Raw genomic sequence first — 27764 nt, 5'->3', positions numbered from 1 at the left:
AAGAAAAAAAAAACAGAAGAAATTCAAGACCAAGACTAATATTTTCTCTGTACTGCAATGAATTTATTATGCATTTCTGATTACTTGAGAAACAGGAGGACGTTCATGGACCTTTGGGACAGTCATGTCTCATATACTGTCAAGAGATATGGTCAGTTACTTTTTGAAAGGCTTTATATTGTTAGAATTGAAAAGACCAAGAACCTCTTAAAAGGGAATACAAACAGGAACCAAAAAAAAAACATATCACGATGGCAAATGGCGTGGAAGGACTGCTGTTCTTGATAAAAAATGTTTTTGTGTGCACTCTTAATTTTGGGGAGGGGGCAGGAGGAAGGTAGCAGTAGTGGTAAAAGAATCCTTAGACTGAAGAGCCTAAGCACTCAAAAAGTTATTAGGGAAGGTGTATATAGCAAAGTAGTAAAGATGACTGAAGGCAATGAGGTTTGCAAAAAAAACACAACTCTACTGATCATCTCAGGTGAGAGGAAAAACTGTGAAATAGTAGATCCACACTTATTTTTAAAAAGCACAGGGAAAAGTAGGAAACTTGGAAAGAAAATAATAATTAAAAATATTATATTGGGTTTCTAAACCAGCAAATTCTGACTTTCAAAGCAAGAGCTACACTGATTATGCTGTTACAGCAGTTGTAATAAATGATATTAGAGCTAATGGTAAACCTTGGCTCAATTGAAGCAACGTTCCTTCCTTCTGAAGACAGTGAACTGCTGGAGTTAGCATGCAGCCAAAACAGATAAGAGCGCTCAAGGCATCATAAGAGGAATAGACTATGTTCAAAATGCAGCAGGAAAATGTGCAGGGATGTTGAATTTAAGATGGAAGGGAGATGAGTAAAGGCTGATACTAGTTTCTGCCATCAAAAAATTGTTGGTGTCCCATTCTGACAACATGGCAACCAGTCAGTGTAAATAGACCCTTTGCCAGCTGATCTGGAGTCCGCTGGTCTTCTAGGCTCAACATTTTCTTCCTGTCCTGACAACACATTGTTTTGTTCCAGTTCCAAATGTGGAACAAAACCTGGCTGTTTCAACAGGTGTTATTGTGAGCTTATTCCAAGTATTGCAGTTGGGCAATTGTTTTGTGGCCTATGGCTAAAATCTTTTTAAAGGACCTTTTTATACCTAGCCAGTCATATCACTGCTGTTAATTATGTAGACTGAATGAGATGATGTGAAAGTAGCCCGTGGCTTAAGTGTGTGTGTGTGTGTGTGTGCATGAACACAAATAGGTTTCACACAAAAATATTGCTAATGCTATCAAAATTGTGTACATGTAAAGAATACTAGTACAATATTGGTTTGCCTGATCTGTTGTACTCTGTGAATACAGGTAGTCTTCACTTAGCGACTGTTCGTTTAACAATGATCCGAAGATACAATGGCCTCAGAAAAAGTGCTTTATGACCTGTACTTGCACTTACAACCGTTGCAAACTGTCACATCACCCCTGCAGTCGTGTGATGGCAATTTGGGCACTTGGCAACTGGCTTGTATTTATGACCGGTTGCAGTGTCCTGCAGTCACATGATTGTGATTTGCGACCTTTTTTGCTGGTTTCTGGCAAAAACGTCCATTGGGGAAGCTGGATTCACTTAATGACCACGTGATTTGCTTAATGACTGTAGTGATTCGCTTTATGACCATCATAAAATGGTTGTAAAATTGGGTCCGGTCACGTGGTGACTCACTTAATGACTGCATTGCTTAACAACCAACTTTCCGGTCCCTATTGTGGTTGCTAAGCGAGGACTACCTATATTCTTTTGCCTTGTATTGGTAACAGCTTCTGTGGCTTTTTATAGTCAGTAATTATCCCTACAAATAAGGACAAACATCAGGAAAGACCAATACATTTGCTTTTGTTTCATTTGTATGTGACAGGGACACTGAAAAAAACAAAACAAATGAAATCAGCAATGCCTCCAAAAAATGGCTAAGATTTTTTTTTTCAAAAAACACCCAAACTTTGAAAAACTTGGGGAGACATATTTATTAACTGAAAGGAATGGTGAAGAGCTTAACTACTCTATACTGCATTGTATCCTGTTGCTTGAGTGACCCAGGATTATTTAAAGAAATTGAAAACATCTCTGTCTTTTCTTTTCGTTAAGAAGGGGTGAGAGGAAGGAATTTTGGTAACAGATTTTAATCTAAACAGATTTTTCAACTGGTGAGAGCATAGCTGTAATTCCCATGAAAATGTATTTTAATATTTTCAAAAAATGTTTTGGTTGCATTTTCTTCAGTTTTGGTATCACGTTCAGCATGGATTACCATCCCATCTATGCTTGTAGTTCTGGGATAAAAAAGAAGCCAGCAGCTGGTCCTGAGTTACCATTTTTCTTAATGTCCTGGATATTTGACACATTTTGCATTTTGTTCTGACAAAACATGGAACATTCATGCTGACTTTAAGTTTCATTCTGACAGAAGAGTTTTCTGTCTCATGCATCTCATGCATATTCCTAGTCAATATCTAGAAAACACATCCAGAAATTTTAAAAAAAAAAACCAATATAATTTCTACTGTCATTGACAAATCAGATAGATCGTGATTACCTGAAATTGTCCTGGTTGCTTCATTTTTTTGGCAGGACCACAGATTTATAATTCTGAAAGCTCATGTAGTCAGTTTCTATTTTATCTACTTGCATCCTATTTACATTCAGTAATATAATTTTTTGGGGGGAGAGGAGGAATCTATATGATCTACAGACGTTTTATTTGGTATAGTAAGTTTTGCTCTTACAGGTGTCCTTAAAGTTAATTTCCAGAGAAAAGCAAAGGTAATGTAATATTTGGATATGTAAGAATTCTTCAGGCCTGTTTATTTTATCATTATTTTCCCAGGCCTTTACTATTACTATTACTAAATACCTTTACTATTACAACCACAATATAATGTTCATTTATTAAGTTTTGATGTTGCTCAGGGACATTGTTAATTGTCATAGTCAAATGGAGAAAAAAAATCTTCAATTGATATTAATATTGTTTAATATATAATCTCTATGCTCAGCCACCCAGAGTCAGTTTGGAGTTGGGCGGTGCCTAAATTGAATCAAACAGGGAAGGGAAGGGAAGGGAAAGGAAGGGAAGGAAGCAAGCAAGCAGATAAATGTTTAAGGAAATTCTACTGGCAAACTCCAATGTTCGCTTATGCACTTTTACAACATCTCACTCTAGCTGTGTATCAGTCTGCTTAATTGCATGGAATTCTTCAGTAAGCTAAAGGCCATTCTGGACCATTTGTAACTGGAGAGAGCCTTTAGGAACTGTAGTGCTGATGGCTCTTCTCATCTAATTTTTCCACAGCAAGTCAGGGCCTCAATATAATTGCCTACTGTTGCATCTGAAAAATCCTACAGAGCATCCAGGAATACTACTACTACTACTAATATATTAAACTTGTATGCTGCTTGACTCTCAATGACTCTGCCAGATTTCATATATCTGAATCTAAGAATCTATCACACTCTTTAAATACTTGATAGGATATCACATAGAAGGTTAAAGGTTAAATCCTTGCTCTCTCATCTCAGAGAGCAGAACACAGAATACAGTAGTGGATTTTAATTTCAGGAAGACCGAACCTAATTCAGTGTTAGAAAAAGCTTCCCAATAGTGAGAATAGTTTGACAGTAAAACTAGTTACTCAGAGAAGTGATGAGCTCTTCTTCATTAAATGTGTTCAAGTGGAGACTAAACAGCCACTTGTTGGGAATTTAAATTCCTGCACAAAGCATGGCCCCTTCCAACTTTGTGATACTATGAATCCGGGAGAATGTCCCCAGCAAGTAGGGATGCCCAGGTAGTTTATTATGACTAGTCCCCTGACTTACCCCCTGAATAACTATGGGGCTAAGAGGGTCATTTCTCAACTCATTTCTCAGTTGCTGGTACATCTTCTAAATAACATCAAATGCATCTTCTTTTATTCCATTTTCATATCAATTTGTGATTTTTTAAAAAGTGTATATGAAAAAACGTTCATATTTCTGTACATAATTTTGCCTTATATATACTCTACAATTACTCTTGTCTTTTTTTAATTTCCTGAAATATAGATTTTTATTATATGTTTTTGCTTGCAAAACTTGGCAAACTGTGAATATTGTATTTAGATATGAATTAGGTACATTCAACAGGTATGAATTAGGTACATTCAAATTAAAATGGAAAGCAAAGCGAGTTCATCCCCTATCCTAACCAATTTGCTAAGGAGAAAGGGACTCCTTTTTTGACCCCACTCCTTGTAATCTGCTGCTGTTGTGTGCCAGCCCAGTAGGTAGAATGGAAGGGAATAAAGAAAGGGTCCTTGGCTGGAGAGAACCTTTTCCTTTTCAGCTTGCAGTCCAAGTAAAAGAAGAATTTCAGTGCTCAGAGTGCTCACCTTCTTAGTGATTTTTTATGAATACAATAATGTTCATGAATAATACATTCTAAAACCTTGATTTCTCACTCCTCACACAGAACATTTGTCCTAGCAAATAGTATAAGATAATTGCACTTCGTTTCCCTGTAGTAATGCAAGCCAATTTATATAGCAGACATCAACAGATAGCCAGTGTCCAGCAAAGACAAACAACTCTAGCAGCCACTTCATAACGAGTTCTAAATAAAGGGCTGATCCTCTAAGTGCCAAAATTCACATATAACTGCTCCATATCGGTTGTGAATCTTAATATTTAGAAGATACATCTGCTAATTCTTATCCTGTAACTGGTATTCAAAATTCTTACTGGACATCATGCAAGGTGATATAACAGTTTTACCACTGAAACAATTTTGTTCAAAGACAGATTTGTTTTGTACCAAAATTAAAAGTGACTTTATCTTCTAAGTAAAAAGTTTCTGAACATCAACTTTCCCAGGAGCCAGTGATATCTGGGTCAGATCCACACCTAGGTAAAAAATCAGCAAATTGCTATTGTTTTCCTGCCGGGTTACAGTCAAATACCAGTCTGTACGTCTTCTGTTACAATCTTTCATTTTCTCTGATCCAACTAGTGGCTGTGAATTCCCAACCTCACAGGTTTAAAGGCTTTCCATTGACCATTTCTGAGCTGTATACTTTCCCTGGCAAGAGCTTTTTTGAAAGATACACAGTTGGATGTATACCATCATCAAAGTTTTGCATTGACAGTGCTCCCAATGCCACATCAGAAGCATGTACAAAAAACCCAAAACAAAACAGAAGATTAAAATTTTAATCTAGAATATTTAGATTTTCATAGGAAAACTCCCATTGGAAGGATTGCAGGTGAGACATTGGAGGTGGAGGGAAACACCATCAAAGAGGACTTTGGAATGGAGAAGTTTGGAAATGGGGGTGACCTATGGCAACCAATATATTATATAGCTCACACAGAAGCCCCATGTAATTATCCGGTATAGGAAGCATATTTTCTCCAACATTTAAGTTTGTACCTGTTAAGCTAGTAACTTTCTCCCATCCTTTAAGAATATTTTTCAGGTAAAAACAAAAACAAAAAACCTCCCAAAGATTCCCCAATTTATTATCTTCCTTTAAAATACTGTATTTACAGGCATAAGACACCTTCTAACAAATTCCCTGTTTACCTGAATATATTTCTGACTAATACATATTTCATGATTTTACTACCATTAATGTTTTTAAAAATATGCTTGAATAAAGAGTTCGAATCAACTTTAAAAAGAAGGCATTAAACTTTGGACTTTTATTCAATTCTTTATTTAAAATTCAGAGCAAAACACAAATTGCAGTAATCACTGAGAAAATTATAGGTAAAAGAGTGATGCCTTGCAACTTACAGTGGGGCAAAAAAGTATTTAGTCAGCCACCAATTGTGCAAGTTCTCCCACTTAAAAAGATGAGAGAGGCCTGTAATTTTCATCATAGCTTTACCTCAACTATGAGAGACAAAATGGGGGAAAAAATCCAGAAAATCACATTGTCTGATTTTTAAAGAATTTATTTGCAAATCATGGTGGAAAATAAGTATTTGGTCAATATCAAAAGTTCATCTCAATACTTTGTTATATATCCTTTGTTGGCAATGACAGAGGTCAAACGTTTTCTGTAAGTCTTCACAAGGTTTTCACACACTGTTGCTGGTATTTTGGCCCATTCCTCCATGCAGATCTCCTCTAGAGCAGTGATGTTTTGGGGCTGTCGCTGGGCAACACGGACTTTCAACTCCCTCCAAAGGTTTTCCGTGGGGTTGAGATCTGGAGACTGGCTAGGCCCCTCCAGGACCTTGAAATGCTTCTTACGAAGCCACTCCTTCGTTGCCCAGGCAGTGTGTTTGGGATCATTGTCATGCTGAAAGACCCAGCCACGTTTCATCTTCAATGCCCTTGCTGATGGAAGGAGGTGTTCACTCAAAATCTCACGATACGTGGCTGCATTCATTCTTTCCTTTACACGGATCAGTTGTCCTGGTCCCTTTGCAGAAAAACAGCCCCAAAGCATGATGTTTCCACCCCCATGCTTCACAGTAGGTATGGTGTTCTTTGGATGCAACTCAGCATTCTCTCTCCTCCAAACACGACGGGTTTAGACCAAAACATTCTACTTTGATTTCATCTGACCATATGACGTTCTCCCAATCCTCTTCTGGATCATCCAAATGCTCTCTAGCAAACTTCAGACAGGCCCGGACATGTACTGGCTTAAGCAGGGGGACACGTCTGGCACTGCAGGATTTGAGTCCCTGGCGGCATAGTGTGTTACTGATAGTAGCCTTTGTTACTTTGGTCCCAGCTCTCTGCAGGTCATTCACTAGGTCCCCCCGTGTGGTTCTGGGATTTTTGCTCACCGTTCTTGTGATCATTTTGACCCCACGGGGTGAGATCTTGCATGGAGCTCCAGATCGAGGGAGATTATCAGTGGTCTTGTATGTCTTCCATTTTCTAATTATTGTTCCCACAGTTGATTTCTTCACACCAAGCTGCTTGCCTATTGCAGATTCAATCTTCCCAGCCTGGTGCAGGTCTACAATTTTGTTTCTGGTGTCCTTCGACAGCTCTTTGGTCTTGGCCATAGTTGAGTTTGGAGTGTGACTGTTTGAGGTTGTGGACAGGTGTCTTTTATACTGATAACAAGGTCAAACAGGTGCCATTACTACAGGTAACGAGTGGAGGACAGAGGAGCCTCTTAAAGAAGTAGTTACAGATCTGTGAGAGTCAGACATCTTGCTTGTTTGTAGGTGACCAAATACTTATTTTCCACCATGATTTGCAAATAAATTCTTTAAAAATCAGACAATGTGATTTTCTGGATTTTTTTTCTCATTTTGTCTCTCATAGTTGAGGTATACCTATGATGAAAATTACAGGCCTCTCTCATCTTTTTAAGTGGGAGAACTTGCACAATTGGTGGCTGACTAAATACTTTTTTGCCCCACTGTATCTACTGCTGAAATCTTGGGATGGTGGTGTTTACTTTTTTTTTGAAATGAAATTCTCTTACCATTTGTCTGTTTTGTCCATGGTTAGGCAGACCTAACAAACAGGAAAGAGAATAGAGCTTGTAAGACACCATTGATTTACCAAGATAAAAACAAATAAATAAATAAATAGATAAAATGCAAGATCAAAATAGCATGGCTATGTTTGTAAATGGCTCACTTTCCATACAGAAAAACCACTTTGTTATTTGCTTCCTCCAATGCTTCTAATTATCTAAAAAGACTAATACCTTATGCCAAAATATTTAAATTTTTCATTCACTTATGGTCAGTGGTAGTGAAAGCAGCAACAGGAAAATGTCTGTACGTTTGTTGCAGGCAAGTACTTCTTGAAAGCATGCTTCTTGAAGGCATGCACTTACCCAAAAGGTTGAGGCTCTGCTCAGCTCAGCTAAGAATGTGTATTGTTCTTTAAGGAGTTTCTACTTCTAGAAAGAGGCATGGTCTCAAATAGACATAAGGCAGGTGGGGGTGGGGGTGGGGTGGGAGGATTGTAATAAAAATATTTGCATATTATACAATAATATAAATTGTATGATCCAAACTATTAATCCCCGATGGGGAGAAGGAGGGAAAACATATTTGGAAATTAGCAGCATTTTTTCTCACAAAATAGCTGCCAAGATATCTAGCTACAAAACACTTATTTGTCTGAAGCCAAAGGAGTAAAAATGTTAAGGGGGAGGAAGCCTCCGTGTTGAAAGCCAAGAAAGATGTTTGGGGCATACAGGCACTTAGATTTGGGGACCCCAGATCAAAGCTAATCCTCCAACTCCTTTCCACCTCTTTAAAAGTGCTTCTCTGTCTTTTAGGTGGGGACTAAATAAAATAAAGATTTAGCAGTGATTCATCTTAGCTTCTACTTCTAAAAAATTAAGGGATATTAGATCAATGTATATAGCCTCTCAATTGACAAGTGACTCAGGGCAATGTATGGAATTAAAAACAAAAAGTAATAAAAACATTAAATATAATAAAACATATTGCACCAATGGCAACTTCAAACAACCAGAAACAAACTATCAAGATGGGCATAAAATCTCCTGACCCAGAGCCTTTAGAAAGGCAGTCAGGGTTGGGGCCATCTTGGGGGGAATTTTGTTCCATAGGCAGGTACAGCAACAGAGAAGGCATGTCTCCTGGGTCACGCCAGAAGATACTGCTTACATAATGGGACCCTGGACCATGCTCATCCTGTTAGATCTTATAGGATGGAAATGATTAATTAGAGGCAGGTGATCCGCTGTGCCATGAAGGGCTTTACAGATAACAATCAGAAACTTGAATAGCACCTGGAAGCTTACTGGTAACCAATGCATCTCATGAAGCATCAGTGCCACATAGGAACACTGAGATACTCCCATAACTACTCCCATTGATATATTTGGGACCAAATGCAGCTTCTGAGTGGTCTTCATGGCAGCCCCATGTACAGCACATTACAGTAATCTAGATCAGAAGTGACCAAGACATGAGCGACTAATAGAAGCGAATATGTGTAGCTCAGGGTTGAATTGTGGAGTCCTTGGGGTTCTTTGAGCTTGGTTGTTTTCTTGCAAATGTTTCATTACCTGGCTAGGTAACATCTTCAGTGCTAGAATGGAATGGGGTTAGCTCTCTGTTTATATACTGTGGCATGCCCTGCCAGTGTTGGGGGGGGGGGTTGTTTTGTTTTATTTCCCCTTCCCCCGGTAGTTCCAGAGAGAAAAGACCAGAACATCTCCTCACCAGCAATCATCACCCAGATAAGCAGAGATAACACCAAGATTATCACCAGCCATATAATCAAGCAGTAAACAATACCCTAATCAAGGAACTACCAGAGGAAAAAATAAAACAAAACAAAACCCCCACCCCCACCAACACTGGCAGGGCATGCCACAGTATATAAACAGAGAGCTAACCCCATTCCATTCTAGCACTGAAGATGTTACCTAGCCGGGTAATGAAACATTTGCAAGAAAACAACCAAGCTCAGAGAACCCCAAGGATTCCGCATGAGCCCTCCTAGTCTAGGAACGGGTGCAACTGGTACACAAGTTCAATTTGTGCAAAACCTCTGGGAGACATGGTGGTCGCTACCTGCTCATCAAGCAGGAGTCATGACTCCTCAAACTGCACACCAGGTCTATCTGGGGTAGTGCAGCCCAACCAGAATCAAAGATGGAAACTCACTGGATCTGGGGTGGCCCCAATTTCGACACCCACTTGGTCTTGCTATGGTTGAGTCTGAGCCTGTTCTCCCCATTCAGATCACTATAGCCTCCAGACACTGAGAAAGAGCCTCAACAGTATTGCTTGACTGGCCTAGAGTTGAGAAATATAACTGGCTATAGTCAGCATACTGATGATACCTAACTCCAACTGATGATTTTACCCAGCAGTCTCATGTAGATGTTAAACAGGAACGGGGAAAGAACTAAGTCCTGGAATATTCCACGAAACAAGGACCACTCCTCCTATCAATGTTGACTGGAACCATCCCCAGAGAAAAGAGGAGAACCACTGCAACATTATGCCTCCCACTCCCTGATATCATAATCAGTGGTATCGAAGGCCACCAAGAAATCAAGGAGGGCAAGGATGGATGCATGACTCCAATCTCAGCTCTGCCAGAGGGTTATCAACAAGTATGATCAATGCTGACTCAGTATCGTGCCCAAGCCTGAAACCTGATAGAAAGAGATTCAGATAATCAATTTCTTCCGGAATCCTCTGAGGTTGCAGCCCAACCACCAAAAAGGGAAGATCGGAGACAGGTCAGAAATTATCTGACACAGGTGGGTTCGACAATGGCTTCCTGAGGAGGGGGTGGACCACTGCCTCTGTAAATGCAGGCAAAACAATTCCATTCCTCAAGAATGAATTACCGTATTTTTCCATCTATAAGAAGCCCCCATATATAAGACGAACCCCACTTTTCCAACCCCAAATTAAGAAATCAATATTTTAAAGATAAAGCAGAACACACTTTTATTTAGTAATTAGGTAACATTTACATGATACACTCAGTGGGAGGAGGTCCAAACTGTCTCTCTGCAGCTCTATTTCCATGGTCTTTTGCATAACTGATTACATTCAATTACGAGTGAAACTGCCGATAGCTTGTCTCTGCAAACAGACTTCCTCCAATTGGTTTGTTCAGCATCAGCTGACATCAGTTACATAAAGCTCATGACTGGAGGAAGTTTGTTTACAGAGACAAGCTATTTCACTCGTGATCGGAGGCTAGTGATAGGAGGAAGCCTGTTTGCAGAGACAAAGTATGGGCAGTTTCGCAACCGCACGGTTCTCTCCTCGGCTTACTTCCTTGCATAAGATGCCCTTCAATTTTTAGTGTAACGTTTTTAGAAAAAAGTATCATCTTATAGACGGAAAAATACGGTAACTGTTTGACTCACTCACACATTACCTCCTGGGATGGCTTAACCAAGGTAGGAGGGTCATGGATTACAGAAGGCCATAGTAATAGCTCTGAGAAATCTGTCCACTTACTTAGGGCCAACAGGCTCAAACTCTTCTCAGATAACAGGCTCTTGCCAGACCATACCTCAGTCAACATTACTAGACCTGCACGATTGGAGTCGAACTCTGGCCAAATCTTACTTTATCTCATACATACCTGGAATAATCCTCACTGCAGCCCTTCAGGTGGTTTTCTGTCCCATTCCTAAGAGGTGGATCACCTTAAAAAGGGCCACTGGATGGCAATTTCATTTTCTCATTAGAGAATTATAGCTTTAAAGTCATAATTTTCATTTTAATGATATTTTATTGCCCATGTTATAATATTTTCATCCTTATTAAGGCATTATAAGGCTTAATACTTACAGTCAGGTCCAGAAATATTGGGACATCAACACAATTCTAACATCTTTGGCTCTATACACCACCACAATGGATTTGGAATGAAACAAACACAATGTGCCTTAACTGCAGACTGTCAGCTTTAATTTGAGGGTATGTACATCCAACTCAGGTGAACGGTGTAGGAATTACAACAGTTTGCATATGTGCCCCCCACTTGTTAAGGGACCAAAAGTAATGGGACAGAATAATAATCATAAATCAAACTTTCCCTTTTTAATACTTGGTTGCAAATCCGTTGCAGTCAATCACAGCCTGAAGCCTGGAATGCATAGACATCACCAGACGCTGGGTTTCATCCCTGGTGATGCTCTGCCAGGCCTCTACTGCAATTGTCTTCAGTTCCTGCTTGTTCTTGGGGCATTTTCCCTTCAGTTTTGTCTTCAGCAAGTGAAATGCATGCTCAATGGGATTCAGGTCAGGTGATTGACTTGGCCATTGCATAACATTCCACTTCTGTCCCTTCAAAAACTCTTTGGTTGCTTTTGCAGTATGCTTTGGGTCATTGTCCATCTGTACTGTGAAGCGCCGTCCAATGAGTTCTGCAGCATTTGGCTGAATGTGAGCAGATAATATTGCCCGAAACACTGTAGAATTCATCCTGCTGCTTTTGTCAGCAGTCACATCATCAATAAATACAAGAGAACCAGTTCCATTGGCAGCCATACATGCCCACGCCATGACACTACCACCACCATGCTTCACTGATGAGGTGGTATGCTTAGGATCATGAGCAGTTCCTTTCCTTCTCCATACTCTTCTCTTCCCATTACTCTGGTACAAGTTGATCTTGGTCTCATCTGTCCATAGGATGTTGTTCCAGAACTGTGAAGGCTTTTTTAGATGTCGTTTGGCACACTCTAATCTGGCCTTCCTGTTTTTGAGGCTCACCAATGGTTTACATCTTGTGGTGAACCCTCTGTATTCACTCTGGTGAAGTCTTCTTTTGATTGTTGACTTTGACACACATACACCTACCTCCTGGAGAGTGTTCTTGATCTGGCCAACTGTTGTGAAGGGTGTTTTCTTCACCAGGGAAAGGATTCTTCGGTCATCCACCACAGTTGTTTTCCGTTGTCTCCCGGGTCTTTTGGTGTTGCTGAGCTCACCAGTGCGTTCCTTCTTTTTGAGAATGTTCCAAACAGTTGTTTTGGCCACGCCTAATGTTCTTGCTACCTCTCTGATGGGTTTGTTTTGTTTCTTCAGCCTAATGATGGCTTGCTTCACTGATAGTGACAGCTCTTTGGATCTCATCTTGAGAGTTGACAGCAACAGATTCCAAATGCAAATAGCACACTTGAAATGAACTCTGGGCCTTTTATCTGCACATTGTAATTGGGGTACTGAGGGAATATCACACACCTGGCCATGGAACAGCTGAGAAGCCAATTGTCCCATTACTTTTGGTCCCTTAACAAGTGGGGGGCACATATGCAAACTGTTGTAATTCCTACACCGTTCACCTGAGTTGGATGTACATACCCTCAAATTAAAGCTGATAGTCTGCAGTTAAGGCACATTGTGTTTGTTTCATTCCAAATCCATTGTGGTGGTGTATAGAGCCAAAGATGTTAGAACTGTGTCGATGTCCCAATATTTCTGGACCTGACTGTATATTATATTTATACTAAGAGAATGTAAGAATTGACTTCATCTGAAACAAGCAGAGTCACCCTAAATCCCCACTTGTAGCTCAGGGAGGTTTATAAGCTCAGCTATAAAATCCTTTCACAAATACAAAATTTACTTTGTGCTTTCCTGTATAAAAACTATAGAATTATAGAAATTTATTTATTTATTTATTTATTTATTTAAAATATTTGTATATCCACCCATCTTAAAGTACAACTCTGGGTGGCTCACAACAACAATAAAAACCCAAACCATAAAAACCATAACATTGTAAAACACAACCAAAACGTGATACCTCAGTCATCCCCTTGGGATGCCCAAACAACCAACCCAAAACATCTTCACTCTACCTCAGCACCTGGGTAAAAAGCCAGGTCTTGATGGCCTTCCAGAAAGCTAAAAAGATGGGGGCCTGCCAGATCATAAGGTACTGCAAAAGGTAGGAGCAGCCACAGAAAAGGCATACTTTGGAGGTCCCGCCAGATGGCAACATTACAGGGAAGTGACCTGGAACGTGCCTACCCTATCCGATCTGGTAGGATTTGTAGATACTCTCAGGGAGAGGAGGTCCTGCAAATAATCTGGTGCTGTACCATGCAGGGCTTTAAAGGTGATAACCAGCAACTTGAATTCCACCTGGAAGGAAACTGGGAACCAATGCAGATTGTGCAACACAGGTATAACATAGCAATCCTAGAAGCACCTAGCACTGCATACCACTTCTGGACCAATTGTAGCTTCCAGACCAGTTGTAGCTTCTGCATTTTGGACCAGTGGTAGCTTGATCAATTAGCTCAAACTCCTCCTGGATGGCTCAGACATGTCTCAGTCACTTCCACAGGGTCTGCCCAGAGTCCAACTCTGAGTGAAGGTGAGCAACTTTGTCTGACAGATGCTGAGAATATTCCTCACAGTGGCCCTTCAAGAGCTCCCCCAGCTCCTCCTAACCCAGGAGAGACCTGGTCACACAACATAGGGCCACTGGGCACTTATCCACAGTTGCGATAAGTGCAGAGAAGTAAGTATGCTTCACTGCCTTTATTGCCACAAGGTAAGTCCTAATATAGGCTCTTAACTGTGCTTGGTCAACTTCACTGTGTTCCTCCAGCAGTGCTCTAGGAGTCTCTTATGTCACTTCATCTCTCAGAGCTGTTTGGTAAACCATGTTGCTCTACAAGATCTGCATGCACAGAGTCCACACAGGTGCAATTCGGCCCAGCCCACCCTTATTCCAAGCCACAACAAGGGCATCCACTGAACTACATGGCAGAGCTTCAAGAAGAATCCCAAGCTCCCCCAAAACTGCACTGGGTCCATTAGGCGTCTGGGGCTGGCCAATCTAATAGGCCCCGCCTCCCTGCAGTGATTAATTTAGGTCACTAATTATTATTTATTAAAATTTATTAGCCACCCAACTCCAATGAACTCTGGGCAGCATACAAAACTAGAAAAAACATAAAAACAGTTAAAAACATTAAATCAGAAGGATAGCTCAGACTATAGATTATTTTATAACAAAATCAACAAAACAGGGGCCTTAGACAAATAATAGACATCAACCCCAGGCCTAAATCAATCTGCCCAGTGCAGTAATCCAGATAAAAGCATCAGCAAATGATGGTGGATGAAAACATACAGTGAAGGAGAGGCCACCACCAATTTGCATAATCACTGTAGAGAGGCACCTAATCTCTGAATGGCTTTTACAGTTTCAGTTCCATTAGGGGTTTAATAACTTTTACCCTCCATCAGTCTGAATCTAGATTGAATCACACAACAGATTAACTTTCTGGACACTACAGTGAAACTACACAATGGACAAATAAGTACCACATTATATGGAGACCAAATGAAACTGTAATTACATGTTTTAAGCTTCCATCCCAAGCTTAAAGAAGGCCTTCCATGTCTCTGCTTTCAGACCATGCCCACTGCATATCTCAAAGAGAGATTTAATAAATGTCTAGTGGAACAGCAACTCTGTCCTTGTGTATGTTGGTCAAGTGGGGGGCAGCATCCATTAGATCATCTACTGTCCTTTCAAACACTGAATGACTTTACTACCTCCTTGCAGATGTGACTCCCAGTGTTAGTAGTCAGGATGCTATCTTCATCATGCTTTCTTTTAAACTTAGAAATAGATTTTTAAACTCTTAATTTTGGTATTGGTTCCATCTTAATTCAACTCCTCTGCATGCCTTTTGTTTTTTGTTTTTTCTGTTTTTCTTATTATTACTAATTTTCGTTTTTTAAAATATCTATGTAATGTTGTGATAACTTGTGGTCACAACAATAAACTGACTGACTGACTTTATTCTGGCCTTGCTTGTCACATTTGGTAGAGATGGATGTGTCTTGAGTACATATGTTTACTAGCAGTATTTTTGCTATTATTAATGTACATTTGGTTAGATTATTTTTGTCTGAACTCTGAGTTTTTAGAAGGTTCAGTGTTTCCTCTTTGAAAGACAAGTCTGCTTACTTCTCAGAAGGATTAGAATGAACATAACGCTATAATTATTCAAAATAATTCAATCATATTTTAATTTTTAATACCAGTTTGATTTACATTCTTTGTTTTGCTATTTGCATGCACTTATTAGTTAATATTTTAGATGTTATTCAGTAATTTTAAATAAAGCTTTGAGTGATTTTAAAACAATTTACAGTCTGTTGCAGTGTAATAAACCCATCCTGATAAAGCTGTCATAGAAACCAATAGACTTAAAATAAATTGCCAGGGTAAGACTGATATGCTTGTCTCAAAAACTCACTACATGTTTTTTATTCTCTCTTCCCCATCGATTGAGGGAAGAGAAAGGAGATTATCCAGATGTAGGAAAAGATGAGAAGACAGAATTTCCTGAGACTACAAGACAGACCCAGAAGAGAAAACAAAACAAAACAAAATTCCTGATACTTCCCTTTCACAGATCTTAAAGGCATATATTTTCTTATGGGACACTACCTAAATGAAAGAGTTAATAACCAGCAACAATAGTTCATGCCACAGAGAGCCAGTTTGATCTAGTGGTTAAGGCTCCAGGCTAGAAACCAGGAGACTGTGAGTTCTACTCCTGCCTTAGGCATGAAAACTGGCTGGGTGACTTTGGACCTGTCATTCTCTCTCAGCCCATGATGTCAGGCTCAGGCAACAAGCTGGTCGGTCAATTCCTGTCGCAACCAATGGATCAACATTTGGTTGATCTGAAAAAAAGCGGCCCCTGCACCTGCAGGAAAAACGCTAGGAAGAAAAAAAAAGTTCATGCCACAGTGATATCATTTTATTATTAAGTTATTATCCTGACTTTATATTTGTATATACACTCAATCCTGTTCTAGTCCCTGATGCTAACTTTTGTTCTCCACCTCCCCCTATCTACCCTGGTAATACTATTTCACAACATGGTATCTACATCTGTACCATCAGGAACACTCATCAATTTGTATGGTATATGCTATCATCCATCAGTAATGTTCCACTACACTTTACATTGGGCAAACTCTGTGCAAAAGAATAAACAGAAATCTGATTTAAAAAAATGACAAAACCCAGTTTGAACATTTCATGTTCCTAGACCAATGTTGTAAAAAGCTGCACAAGAATTCATTGGTTATCTAACACTATTTTTCATGGTTTAAATAACTCCCAACATTTCTTATCACACTACATATATTAAATTGATTAAATTACATTAAAATTAAATTCAATGCAAGACTATCTGTGTCACACTAACTAGTGCTTGGTTTTTGATTCCTTCTCCCTGCACTTACAACAGCTATGTTATGTACATACATTATACTCTTTCTCAGGACTAGACTCCATGTAGACTGAGACAGACTGTAATAAACAAGAGTAGGAGATCATTAGGCTTTAAGATGAGTCTCTTTGCATTTAGCTAGTTCTTTCATATAAACCTGCACCAGAGACAAATTTCAGTATGTTTTATCACTCATGTTTACCCCATCCTAAACCTTTATCATTATTAATGTGGTTTTTTAAACTTTCTGTTCTGAAACTATTCCCCTGCAACAGAAGAACATAAACAGTGCCCTGCTGAATCAGACCTCTGCCCATCTAGTCCAGTAGTCTGTTCTCACAGTGGCCAACCAACTGCACAAGGAAGCCCACTGGTCTCCCAGCAGATGGTCTTCAGAGGCAGTCACACTGCCATTAAGATTTCCATGACTTCCATAAAGTAGCATCTTCTCCACTTCAAAGGATACAGATCCATTAGGCATGCCCCTTCTGGCAAAATCCAAGTATTCCTCTTAACCAACTGCTCATTGGAACCATAGACTAGATACATATAGCAGCACATATTTCTGTATAGGATATGTCTCAAAACTACTATTAAGAGGGAAGGAAAAAACAGGATTACATTCACTGTAATCTTGTCCAATTTGCAAGGGGGTAAGGCTGGGCTATGAGCTCTGGCAGACCACTCAGTTGATATCAGTCTTTTACTTACTACTTCCCCACTCTCTCAAAACACCTACTGTGCATCCTGTTGTGATTGTTATCTGCTTCTCCTTGTGTCAGCAGGCAAGGTTAAAAACATCCGTGGTACCTCCTCAAAGGGAAGGGGGTGCCAGTGTTATCCAGGCCTATTTGTCTATACAAAATGCTTAAGATACTCACAGAATTAACCAATTTTTCTGGTTTTGCACAATATATGGGACCATACACTAACAAAACAGCTGAGTTTACCATTTATTTTTTAAAACAAGCAAAAGCCGTTTCTTTTTCTTCTACCATGACATGAGGGGAGACAGAACATACTTTGATTTCCTCAATAGTACAAACTCTGATAAATAAGGAAAGCTATTCCGAATCTAGATGTCTTTGACCTCCTAGGATATCATATAAAGAGAAAAGGAAATAAAGATGAAGATTCTCATGCCAGGTCCTGAGGCAAGAAAAAAACAGATACAATTCTTCTTCTCCTTCCTCCTTCCTATTAAATTCCTATTAGCAAGAATTCTGCTCTTTGGAGACACAGTCTTCATCTGGTAGAGGACATGATTTTTTTTAAAAAATGCAATAAGTCTTTCCAAACGTCCTTTGACAAGAAAACATGCAACAGAAGAAAATACATCTAGGGATTGGAGAACTAAATCCTCCTTAAGGAAACTGCCCATCTAGCTCTCTTCTTTGGGATCAGGGGCTGATCAAAAGGGAGAAGTGAACCTTTTGAGAACAAATTCAAGTTCCTTCCTATCCAGGCTGCTAGGCTATTCCTTCTTTTGTTGAAAGTTCACTGCAGATGGCAACTGGCTAGTGACAAAACTAAGAAACTGAGCATCTCATAGCTCCGGTAAGCACTAGGCTGAGTTTCTCACAGGAAAACACTAAGGCCATGCTAATGCTTTTTCCAGCAGCATTTAAGAATCTTACAGGTGGGGCATTCTAGCCAGGAATACACCAACAATTCACTTTGCAAACAAGCTATATGTACTCCTTAAGAACTAGCAGATTGTTGGTAGATTCTCCAAGAGCAACTCAGTCTTCTACTGCAGAAATTCCAGCAAATGTTGAAGGTAGTCCCAAGGACCCTTGCAGCATATGTGTTCTACAGCAGGAATGAGGCCTCTTTCTTGGTATTCAGGATTTCAACTGAAAGAAATGCCACCTTGAACCGTGAAGGAAAGGCAGCATATAAATCTAAATAAATAGCTAGCTAGCAGCGTTCATTAAAGCAACCTGTCTGCAGGCAAAATCTGCAGGCAGGTTCCAGAAAATCTTAAACATTGTAGCACTCTTGATTGATTCAGCTTTTGATGAAATACAAGCACAATAAAGTTATATGGCAATTAACATGGCAGTTTATAGGAATATATAGTAGCAGAGTAGTATATTGGGTCCTGGCTGTCAGGAACATCAGTTAAGCTTTTTGGAGAGCCTTTAGAAGTGTTGCTTGTAGAAGGCAAGAATAAAAATAAGTCTCTTCCTATGTTACAAAGGAGAAGTGGAAGGCTAAACCTCAACAGACTTTTCAGGCAAGTCAGTCTCCAGGGACCAGTGAATGGTAGACTATGTTTATCACTTATCAATGACTACCTTGCACACATGAACTTAGACACAAGGCTTGAAGGGAGACATTTAGGCTAAAATTTATGAGTCCAAATAAAAACACCCTAGAAAGACATTTGACTAATCTACATTTTAACATACTTAGTAAAGGGGAATTCATAACTTCTCTGGATAACTGGCTCAACTGTCTTACTGTTAGGAACATTTCTCCTAACTTTCCAATGGAATCTGTCTTCTTGTAACTTAAGATCACTGTTCCTTTTCTTGTAGTCTGGAACAATAGGAAAAAGATGTTGACCTTTTTCGGTTGTGATATCCTTTCAAATATTTGAATGCTACCATAACTTCTCTCAAAATTCTCTTCTCAAGGCTAAACATGAGTAGCACCTTTATTTCTTCACACAAGTAGTCCTCACTCAAGAACTGTTTGTTTAGCTACAATGGCACTAAAAAAGTGACTTACGACCAGTGCCCAAAGTTACAACTGTCGCGGGGCCTCCACAATCACGTGATCACAATCCAGGCAATTGGCAACCAGCTCACATGGCAGTTGCAGCATCCCAGGGGTCACATGATTGACATTTGCAAAATGTCAAGCAAAATCAATGGGGAACTGCGTGATTCATTTAACAAGTACATGATTCACTTAATGACCAAGTGATTCACTTAACAACCACAGTGATTCGCTTAATGACCACTGCAAAAAAGATAATAAAATCAGGCCTGGTCACATGATGATTCACTTAACAACCACATCACTTAGCAACCTAAATTCTGGTCCCAATTGTGGTTTTTAAGTGAGGACAACCTGTATGTAGTTTCTAGTCCCCTGATTATACTCAATGCCCTTTTCAGAATCTGTGGCAGTTTCTCTGAAACCTTCTTGAGTATGGTTCCCAGAACTGGACAAAGTATCAATGCAGAATTAAGTTGAACAGTTACTTCTTGTTTATGAAAACTGCATTTGCCTTTCAAATTTTTTTGCAACCACATCACACTGCTGACTCATATTCTGGTGCAATCAACTATTATGCACAAGTACTATTATCAAAACAGGTATCTATTATCCTATACTTGTGCATTTGATTTTTTCCCTAAGTATGGGACTTCACATTTTTCTCTGTGATTCATGCTGTTATTTAGCTCATTTCTCTAACCTACCCAAATTATTTTGAATTTTATTTCTGTCTTCTAGAGTAGTTGAGCTAGCCAACCCTTTGATGTGTCACAGATTTCATAAGTACTCCCTCTGCTTCTTCATCCAAGTCATTAATAAAAATACTGAACAGAGGCTGATTCTTGTGGCATACCACTTTATATTTCCCTTTAACCTGATGAGGAACAATTTTATGAACACTGTTTAAGTGCAATTTTCGAGCCAGCTATGGATGCATTTAACTATCATACCATTTAGCCCATATTGAACCATCTTGTTAATCAAAATGTCATGGGGTAGTTTGATAAATGTTTTGCTGAAATCATATTATATCTACAGCATTTCCACAATCACAGACCTAATAAAAAGTAAGAAAAGCTTAGTCTGGAAAGATTTGTTCTCAACAGATCCATGATAACTTCTGAGAGCTATTGCACTGTTTTCAAGATGCTTACAGATGGATCTCTTCGATCTGGTCTAAAATGTTCCTAAGTATTGATGTCTGATTAGTCTATATTTCTCTGAAGCGTCCCAGAGATATTTCTTTTCCTCCAGTCATCTAGCACGTCATCAATTCTCCAAGATAAATAAGAGTTCATCCAAATTACCCGCTAGTGCCTTTGGTAACCTAGGTAGCAACTTATTTGGCTTCAGAGATGGATGCCTATTCAAAATAAAAATATATCCCATTGTTTTTATTTATCTCAAGCTTCAATCCTGACCTTCCCCCTACTCTTTACCATTGCCTGGTTGAATATATACTTTCTTGCTGGAGATGACTGAAGAAAAATAAATGTTGGATAGCAATGCCTTTTCTTGTCACCTGTTATCATTTTACCATCTTTGTGAGCAGTTCAAATATTGAATCCTTTATTTTCTTTTTCTTTTCAAAATACCTGAAGTGCATCCTTCACTTAGACTCAGGTAATTCTAGATTTTCCTTTTCCTGACATCTTCTATACAGTTCTAGGCTGCTTGTCTGCACTCTTCCTTGGTGACCTGACCTCCTTTCCATCTTCTGTGTATGTCCGTTTACAGAACTTTACCAAGTATTTTTATAGCAACATTGGCTTCTTCTGCTTTCCTCCATTTTTTCCCTCAATGGAATGGCTTCCTTTTTTAAGGAAAAAAGGTCTTTTCTCACTAGATTCTCTTGGAATCCTACTTATCATTGCTCTGTCACTGAGTTTATTAAAATCTGCTTTTTTTTGAAGTTCAAGAGAGTTTCCAAAATCGCTTGTTTAATTTTCAGCAATACTTTGTTACTTTCTCCCATTGTTCCTGCTATTTTCATTTCCTCACATAAGTATTCACTTGTGGTTAGTATCAAGTAAAAAATACTCAAACATTCAAACAAGCTATCCAGATCTGCTGGATATCAGGGCATCAAACCAGTCCCACAGAATTAGGAGAACCAGGGGATGGGGTGTCTATTCATTTGTTTTTTAATGCAAAGGTAATTTTGGATTTGAAAGAGCTTAACAAGTTTATTTGGAAAATATATTTCTGAAAGGAGACTATTAAATTCATGGTATTAGCCATCACCCAATACTACTTAATACCCCAGACCTCTCAAAAGCTTACCTTCATATGTTTATCAGACCCACTTCAGAAAGTACCTTCATATTTGTACATCACCATAACATTTCCAAAATAGAGTAACACTTTCTGGCTTGATAAAAGATTGTGGCCCCAGTAGTGACTCTCCAGAATTTATTTGTTCCAATTTTTATCTCATTGAGACAAATTACCTCATTGTTTATCTCAGTGTTATCTAGCCTGTTCTTCCCTAGGAAAGAAACTGAACAAAGTGTCTCAAGTTATATGGACTTGAATTCGACTTTCAGGGTAACTTGCTGGAACCATCACAAAGTTCTGGGAGGTGGCTTTGGCCACATCAGAACACCATACAGATCTGACAAAATTGACACATCACATTTTTTTCAAATGAAAGCAGATTGTAACGGCACAGAAGATGGAGTTGCTATCTTTGGCAAGGGACTGATTTTCTAATTTGAGCTGTAGTTATTTCTAGCCATTACAGGGTTAGCCATGCTCACAACCCAGAACAGATTGCTCTCAGTCAAAACATCATGATGGAAATTCACAAGGAACTTCAGCTAAATCTTCAGTACTGGATGGCACTCCAACATTGAACCCAAGGAATATATCAGAACATCCAAGGAGAATGCCAGCTTGATAGACTAGGTGGTCACCTGAAGTAACTCAAGAAACCCGGTCAAGCTCAGAGGCAAAAAAGATAATCAAGTTGGTCAATTTACATATATAATTGAGGAGAAGTTTGTCCATTCTTGATATAAGCAACTCTCATTACTGAAAGTCAAATATGAGGTGGGAATGCCCATTCTAGTGGCAAATCAGTTGAGTCACAAAATCTGTTGAGGAGCTGAAGTGGCATTTTACTATTAAGTCTTCAAATATATAGTTCCGTCTTTGTGTTTCCAAGGATGTGTATTTGCCTTTCAAAGGAACTTGCAACTTCCCAGATTCATCACTATGACTCATGGCCAGAAATCACAGGAAGCAATACACTTGATGCAATGTGGCCCAAGGATTTGCTATGTCATTACTATGAAAGATCAGGAAATTCAAGCCAGGTTTTCATGAACTCTTTGGATCTTTCCTTAGAGGAGGCTATGTCTGGGGATTAGAATGCAGAGCTTCAGATTCCTGATTTAAATAAGAACGGAAAAGATCCAACCACTTCTGCATTTACAGACCCTGCAGCTCTGGTTCCTGATCCAACCTGACAGCTTATCAGCTTCCCTGGGAGAAACAAAAAACATGTAGAAACAGTAACATGCATAGGCTGTGTCTGGGACAGGTGAGTAATTGGAGCTTTAGAGGACTGCTGCAGAGGCTTAGGAGTTGTTGGAAACAAAAAGATTTTCAGATTGGTATAATTGGTCAGGTAGTGATCCTATTAGGTTCCAATCCAAATTACCTTGGATTTTCTTTAGTCACAGTTATATAGACACTTAACATCAACACAGTGAAAAGACAGGGCTGTCTTAAGCAATGTTCTTGGATCCTTGGGATAGGTGAGCTTTCTTCTTATCCCCCTTTTAATCCTCCACTATTTCACAGATCCCATCTTGGAATCTGAATTGGCTACTGATGCCTTTCATGACTCCTCTCTTCAAACCTCTTGAAATAGCAAACATTAAGACTCTCACACTTAGGGCAACAATTTACTGTAATGGCTGTTATTTCAGCATGGAGAAAGTTGGAGACTCTTTCAGTCTCATAGAGCTGTGCATTTTTATGAGGCTACAATTATGCTCTGACCTTATCCATAATTCACTCCCTTTCATAGGCTGAAAGACATAATCCTTCTGTCTAAGTCTTCTGACCAATAGGAAAAGAACTGTTGTAAGTTAAAAAGTATGTTTGGGCAAAACTTTAAAGGAAGAATTCATTCTGATGAAGCTTCAAACAAAGCACTTGCTTGAAGCTGCTTCACAAAGCAATAGAGATTTCCTTATTTCTAAAAGAGAAATGAGATTATGTTGCTTTATTTTTGTCTCCTTTGGAGTCCCTTCTCAGCCTTCTCCCACCGAATTCATGCTGCAAAAGAAGCCCGAGAAGAGCATTCTGCAGTGAACACTGCCTTCTCTTACACTAACCATGGATCTCCCAGGCTAGATGGCTCCACTAAGCTGGGGGAACCCTGCAGCCTAAAGACCCCCTCAGTATTTGGCCAGCAGGCTTGAAGAAAGATGAGCTGGGGGGTGCTTTGTCCAGCAAGTGATGGAAGGAGCAAGGAGCAACACTGATGGTTTCCTTGCCCCTGGATGCACCAATCAGGAACTTTATGAGCCCGTACTAAAGAGAACCAAGAAGCTAGTGCCATTGGCTCATCTCTTACAGGACACAGTGATCCCAAGTTTTTGTGGGCTGGTGCCAGAAAAAGTAAATGGGCAACGCAGCTGACTTACCACTCCTGAGACCCCCTAGACAAGAACTTTGGCCAACAGTTGGGAAAAGGAGGTGTTGGGCTAGGCCCCATTGTCTCATCAGCACTTTGCCTGCCTCCTCTACATCTGTGAAATGAAAGCCTTCCAGAATGGCCTGCCTTGGCATCTGCTGAAGGATTATCTGCAATGGGCACATGCCAAAGTTAACTAGTCTGGAACGCCCTCAGTAGGTGCTGAAATCCTTCCAAATTAATCTTTGGTGCGCATGACAAACCTGCAGTGCTAATTGAAGCCAATCAACCTGGAGGGGATTCGGCACAAACCAAGATTATCCAGGCTGGCTGACTTTAGTGAGTGCCATTGAGATGCTTACAGTGTGGAAACACTGAAGTTGCCTTGTCTGGAGTCCCCCTTGTGCAATGGAGGTCTTCCAGATTGGGTGGCATCAATACATGGTGGGCATGTTAGGATTTTCTCATGGGAAAGGATTCATCTCGTTATCTTTACAACAATATTATGGCTACATAAGTCATGTGGTTGTATGTTGTTTGTAACTGTGCATGTATACTGCTATTTACTGCCACCTATTGGCGTGTGTATGCTAGTTACCCAGTGGGGGGGCACATAGTGGCAATATAATGGGAGGATTATATGCCAAGCCTCTCAGTAGAGTTTCAGTAGAGTTTTAGCCACCATGTAGTTAGTTTTTATGGGTTATGTAGTTGTAACTAATAACCAAGTAGTGTACCTCTTCTCTGAGCATTTTTGGCTAGAGACTTTGTTAAGCTTGTGTAGCAGATAAGTCTTGCATGCTAAAATACATGAGAAGATGTGTTTTTTCCTATATTTTGTATGATATTTGTATTTTATGGAGTTTTGCATTTTTTATCAATAAACACCAGTTAGTATATATTTTCTGGCTGGATTTCTTTGGGGAACAAGATATGGACATTGCATTTTGTAAATCCTTCATGCTGATGTGTATATTTCCTGGGCATACTTTCCTGGAAGTATTGCTGCACTCTGCACAACAGGAGTATTGCTGCACTCTGCTCAACAGGGCACAAGTTTGAAACAACCCACCATGGAATCACTTTGGCCTGTATTGAGAGAGTAGGTTGAAATAAGCCTTCTCTTGCAGTACTGGAAAATTCTCTTTGGTGTGCCTTGACATACTGGGTGGCTAAAATGCCTGTGGGCTTTCTCAAGACTGCCTAGCCTGGAAGCACTTCACCTAGGACTAAGGAAGGACACTGAGATGAGCTTCTCCTCCGGCACTGGCCTAACATTTGAGGACACCCAAATCATTATGTTGAGGCAAATCTGATGGCCACTTTACTATGAAAAAGCAGCAACCCTTCACACAGGCCTGATAGAATGCTGTTTATTTTTACTTCAGTAGGTGACCAGTATATAGGAAACCTAAACCCCTGCTCATGCCTTTTCAGGGCAATTCCATGGGCAAGGATTCAGTTACCATCATTTCCAAGCAATTGAGTGATTGTAGCTTCTTTAGGACACCAGTCTGGCATGCATAACCAAGATCTGGGTGGCCTCTGAGGGGGTAGTTCCCGTCTCAGAGATATGCCCACCTGGATTTCAGGTTTTGCATCAGGTAAGACCCTGGGGGAGGTCAAGCGTGAGTCATGGAGGGATCTTCAAGGCTTTGCTCTGCAGATAACTGGATGTGAGACCCTCTGGCTTAAGTTGGGCTTTTAGGAACAGTTGGAATAGCTGCTGGTGTACTGCCCTCCCTGCTGCTAAACATTATTCCTACTTGAGCTGCTGGATTCTGTTGCTATGTTGGTGGTGGAATCCCTGAGGCTGATGGTCCTTGAAGACTTTAACTTGCCACCTGGTGGCATTGAGTCCAGGGTGGCTCAGGAGTTCATGGCCTCCACAGTAACTATATACCTGCTCCAAATAATAGAGGGCCCAAAGCATACCAGGGATCATATGCTAGATCTTGTTTTTTGTCTTGGGGAAGTTGCATTGTGATCTGGCATTGGAGGATATCATCAGCCTGTTGTCATGGACAAATCATGTCTGGTTGCTCTCTGGGTCACAGGGGCCACCCCCACCCATACCCCCCACAGGGAAACAGAGCCTGTTAGATTAGCTGGCCCCAGGAGACTGATGGACCCTGTTATGCAAGTGAAGCTGTTGATGTACTGACCCAGTGACTGGAGGCTATTCGGGTCTGGATGGGGAGGAATAGGAATAAGCTTGATCCTGACAAGACTAAGTGGCTGTCTCTGTTCAGCCCCTGTGAGGCAGGAATGTTTCCACCGCTGGTCCTAGATAAGGTTGCACTTCCTCATTCAAGACTGGTGCGCAACTTGGGGGTCCACCTGGTCTCACAGCTACTGCACAAAAAGCAGGTGGCAGCTGGACACTTCCAGTAGGGGACTAATGGTGACTTGACCAATTCCTTTGGTTGGGGAATTGATGCCACAGCTGTGGGGGCTGAGGCAGGATCCCTGTAGCCTGAAGAATTCTCCAGATGTAAAAGAGAATCCATGAAATCAACCCAGATGCTTTCTCGACAGATGTTTCTTGTGCGGAGACCCCGAAGCAGAAGACTTTGTGATTGACTTGCGATGAGTGGCTGGGAGATGGGGCTTTTCCATCTTGTTCAAGGCTGTGGCATAGCCGAAATTTAGGACACTAAAACCAACCTCCCCATTTCTAAAACACATTTTAAATGGTTTATTACTCTTGCAGATGAAGAGAGGCTTTTTTTGGCAACAGATAAGTGTATCTTCTTGGTGCTTTTCATATTTTCAATGCTTACTTAAAAAAAAACTGATTTGGACTTTCGCGTTTATATATTGAGCAAAGACTTGAACGGCTGAATTATTGGGGAGATCTCTCTTGGGGGCAGTGCAAGGAAGAAGACTAAAGGGATACTAGTGGATCACAACCAAATACAAGTGAGCAATATACTGCTAGAGTTAAAAAGGCCAATGCAACTTTGGGCTTCGTTAACTATGTCCAGATTATGGGTTGTAATATTTGTTGTATATTGTGTTGATTGAATTGGAGTTCTATGTCCTGTTTTGGGTACCACATTTTTAAAAGGGACATGAAGAAGCTGGAACAAATTCAGAGAAATGCTACCACAATTATCTGAGATCTAGAAACTAAAGTGTTTAAAGGAGTTAGGCATGTTTAACTTAATAAAAAATTATGACAGCAATTTACAAATTTGGTTAAGTGACTGCCTCCTTTCAGATGTTCTGAATTCTTATATATTTTGCCAATGAATATTATCAGAGCTTCATATGGGTTCTTCTGACTGCTGATATTATGGTTGGTTGCACAGTCAGCCAGATGTTTAGACTGGATTTGGCATTTTTATCCACCTATCAACTCCTTCCCAAGGATCTGGGATAGGCAGATGTTGTTGTTTGATGGTTTGATGGTGTTAAAGATATTATCACAGAATATAAGCTGTTTCAAGTAAACTTGCCTTTTGCAATTGACTATTATTATTATTATTATTATTATTATTATTATTATTACTATTATTATTATTATTATTATTAAAATATACAGTAGTACCTCGGGTTACGAACTTAATCCATTCCGTGACTCTGGTCGCAACCCAAATTGGTCACAACCCGAAGCAAATTTCCCTTGCTGACAAGCACACCAAAA

At 39.9% G+C, this 27764-nt stretch overlaps 1 protein-coding gene across 9 annotated transcripts in view; it reads right to left on the bottom strand.

Annotated features, from left to right (window-relative positions):
- MTA1 (metastasis associated 1) overlaps positions 1-27764 on the bottom strand; it is a 155768-nt gene that overhangs the window by 38067 nt on the left and 89937 nt on the right. For 7 of the 9 annotated variants that reach the window (XR_015798316.1, XM_025171966.2, XM_088153133.1 and 4 more), the window contains one exon: positions 7480-7511. The exons of the other annotated variants lie outside the window; for them this stretch is intronic. Coding sequence is in view for 6 of the 7 variants with exons in the window: in XM_025171966.2 (XP_025027734.1) it covers positions 7480-7511 (32 nt within the window). In the remaining variant the exon portion in view is untranslated. The remainder of the gene's footprint in view (positions 1-7479; positions 7512-27764) is intronic. 9 annotated transcript variants of the gene reach the window in all.

This window comes from Python bivittatus, unplaced genomic scaffold, assembly GCF_059951505.1.
Source record: "Python bivittatus isolate LINGU-HERP-01145 unplaced genomic scaffold, Pbiv_v1 ctg000700_np1212, whole genome shotgun sequence".
NCBI classification, from domain to species: Eukaryota; Metazoa; Chordata; class Lepidosauria; order Squamata; family Pythonidae; genus Python; species Python bivittatus.
Note: the sequence above shows the minus strand (reverse complement) of the source record. Positions and strands in the feature narration are given on the sequence as shown.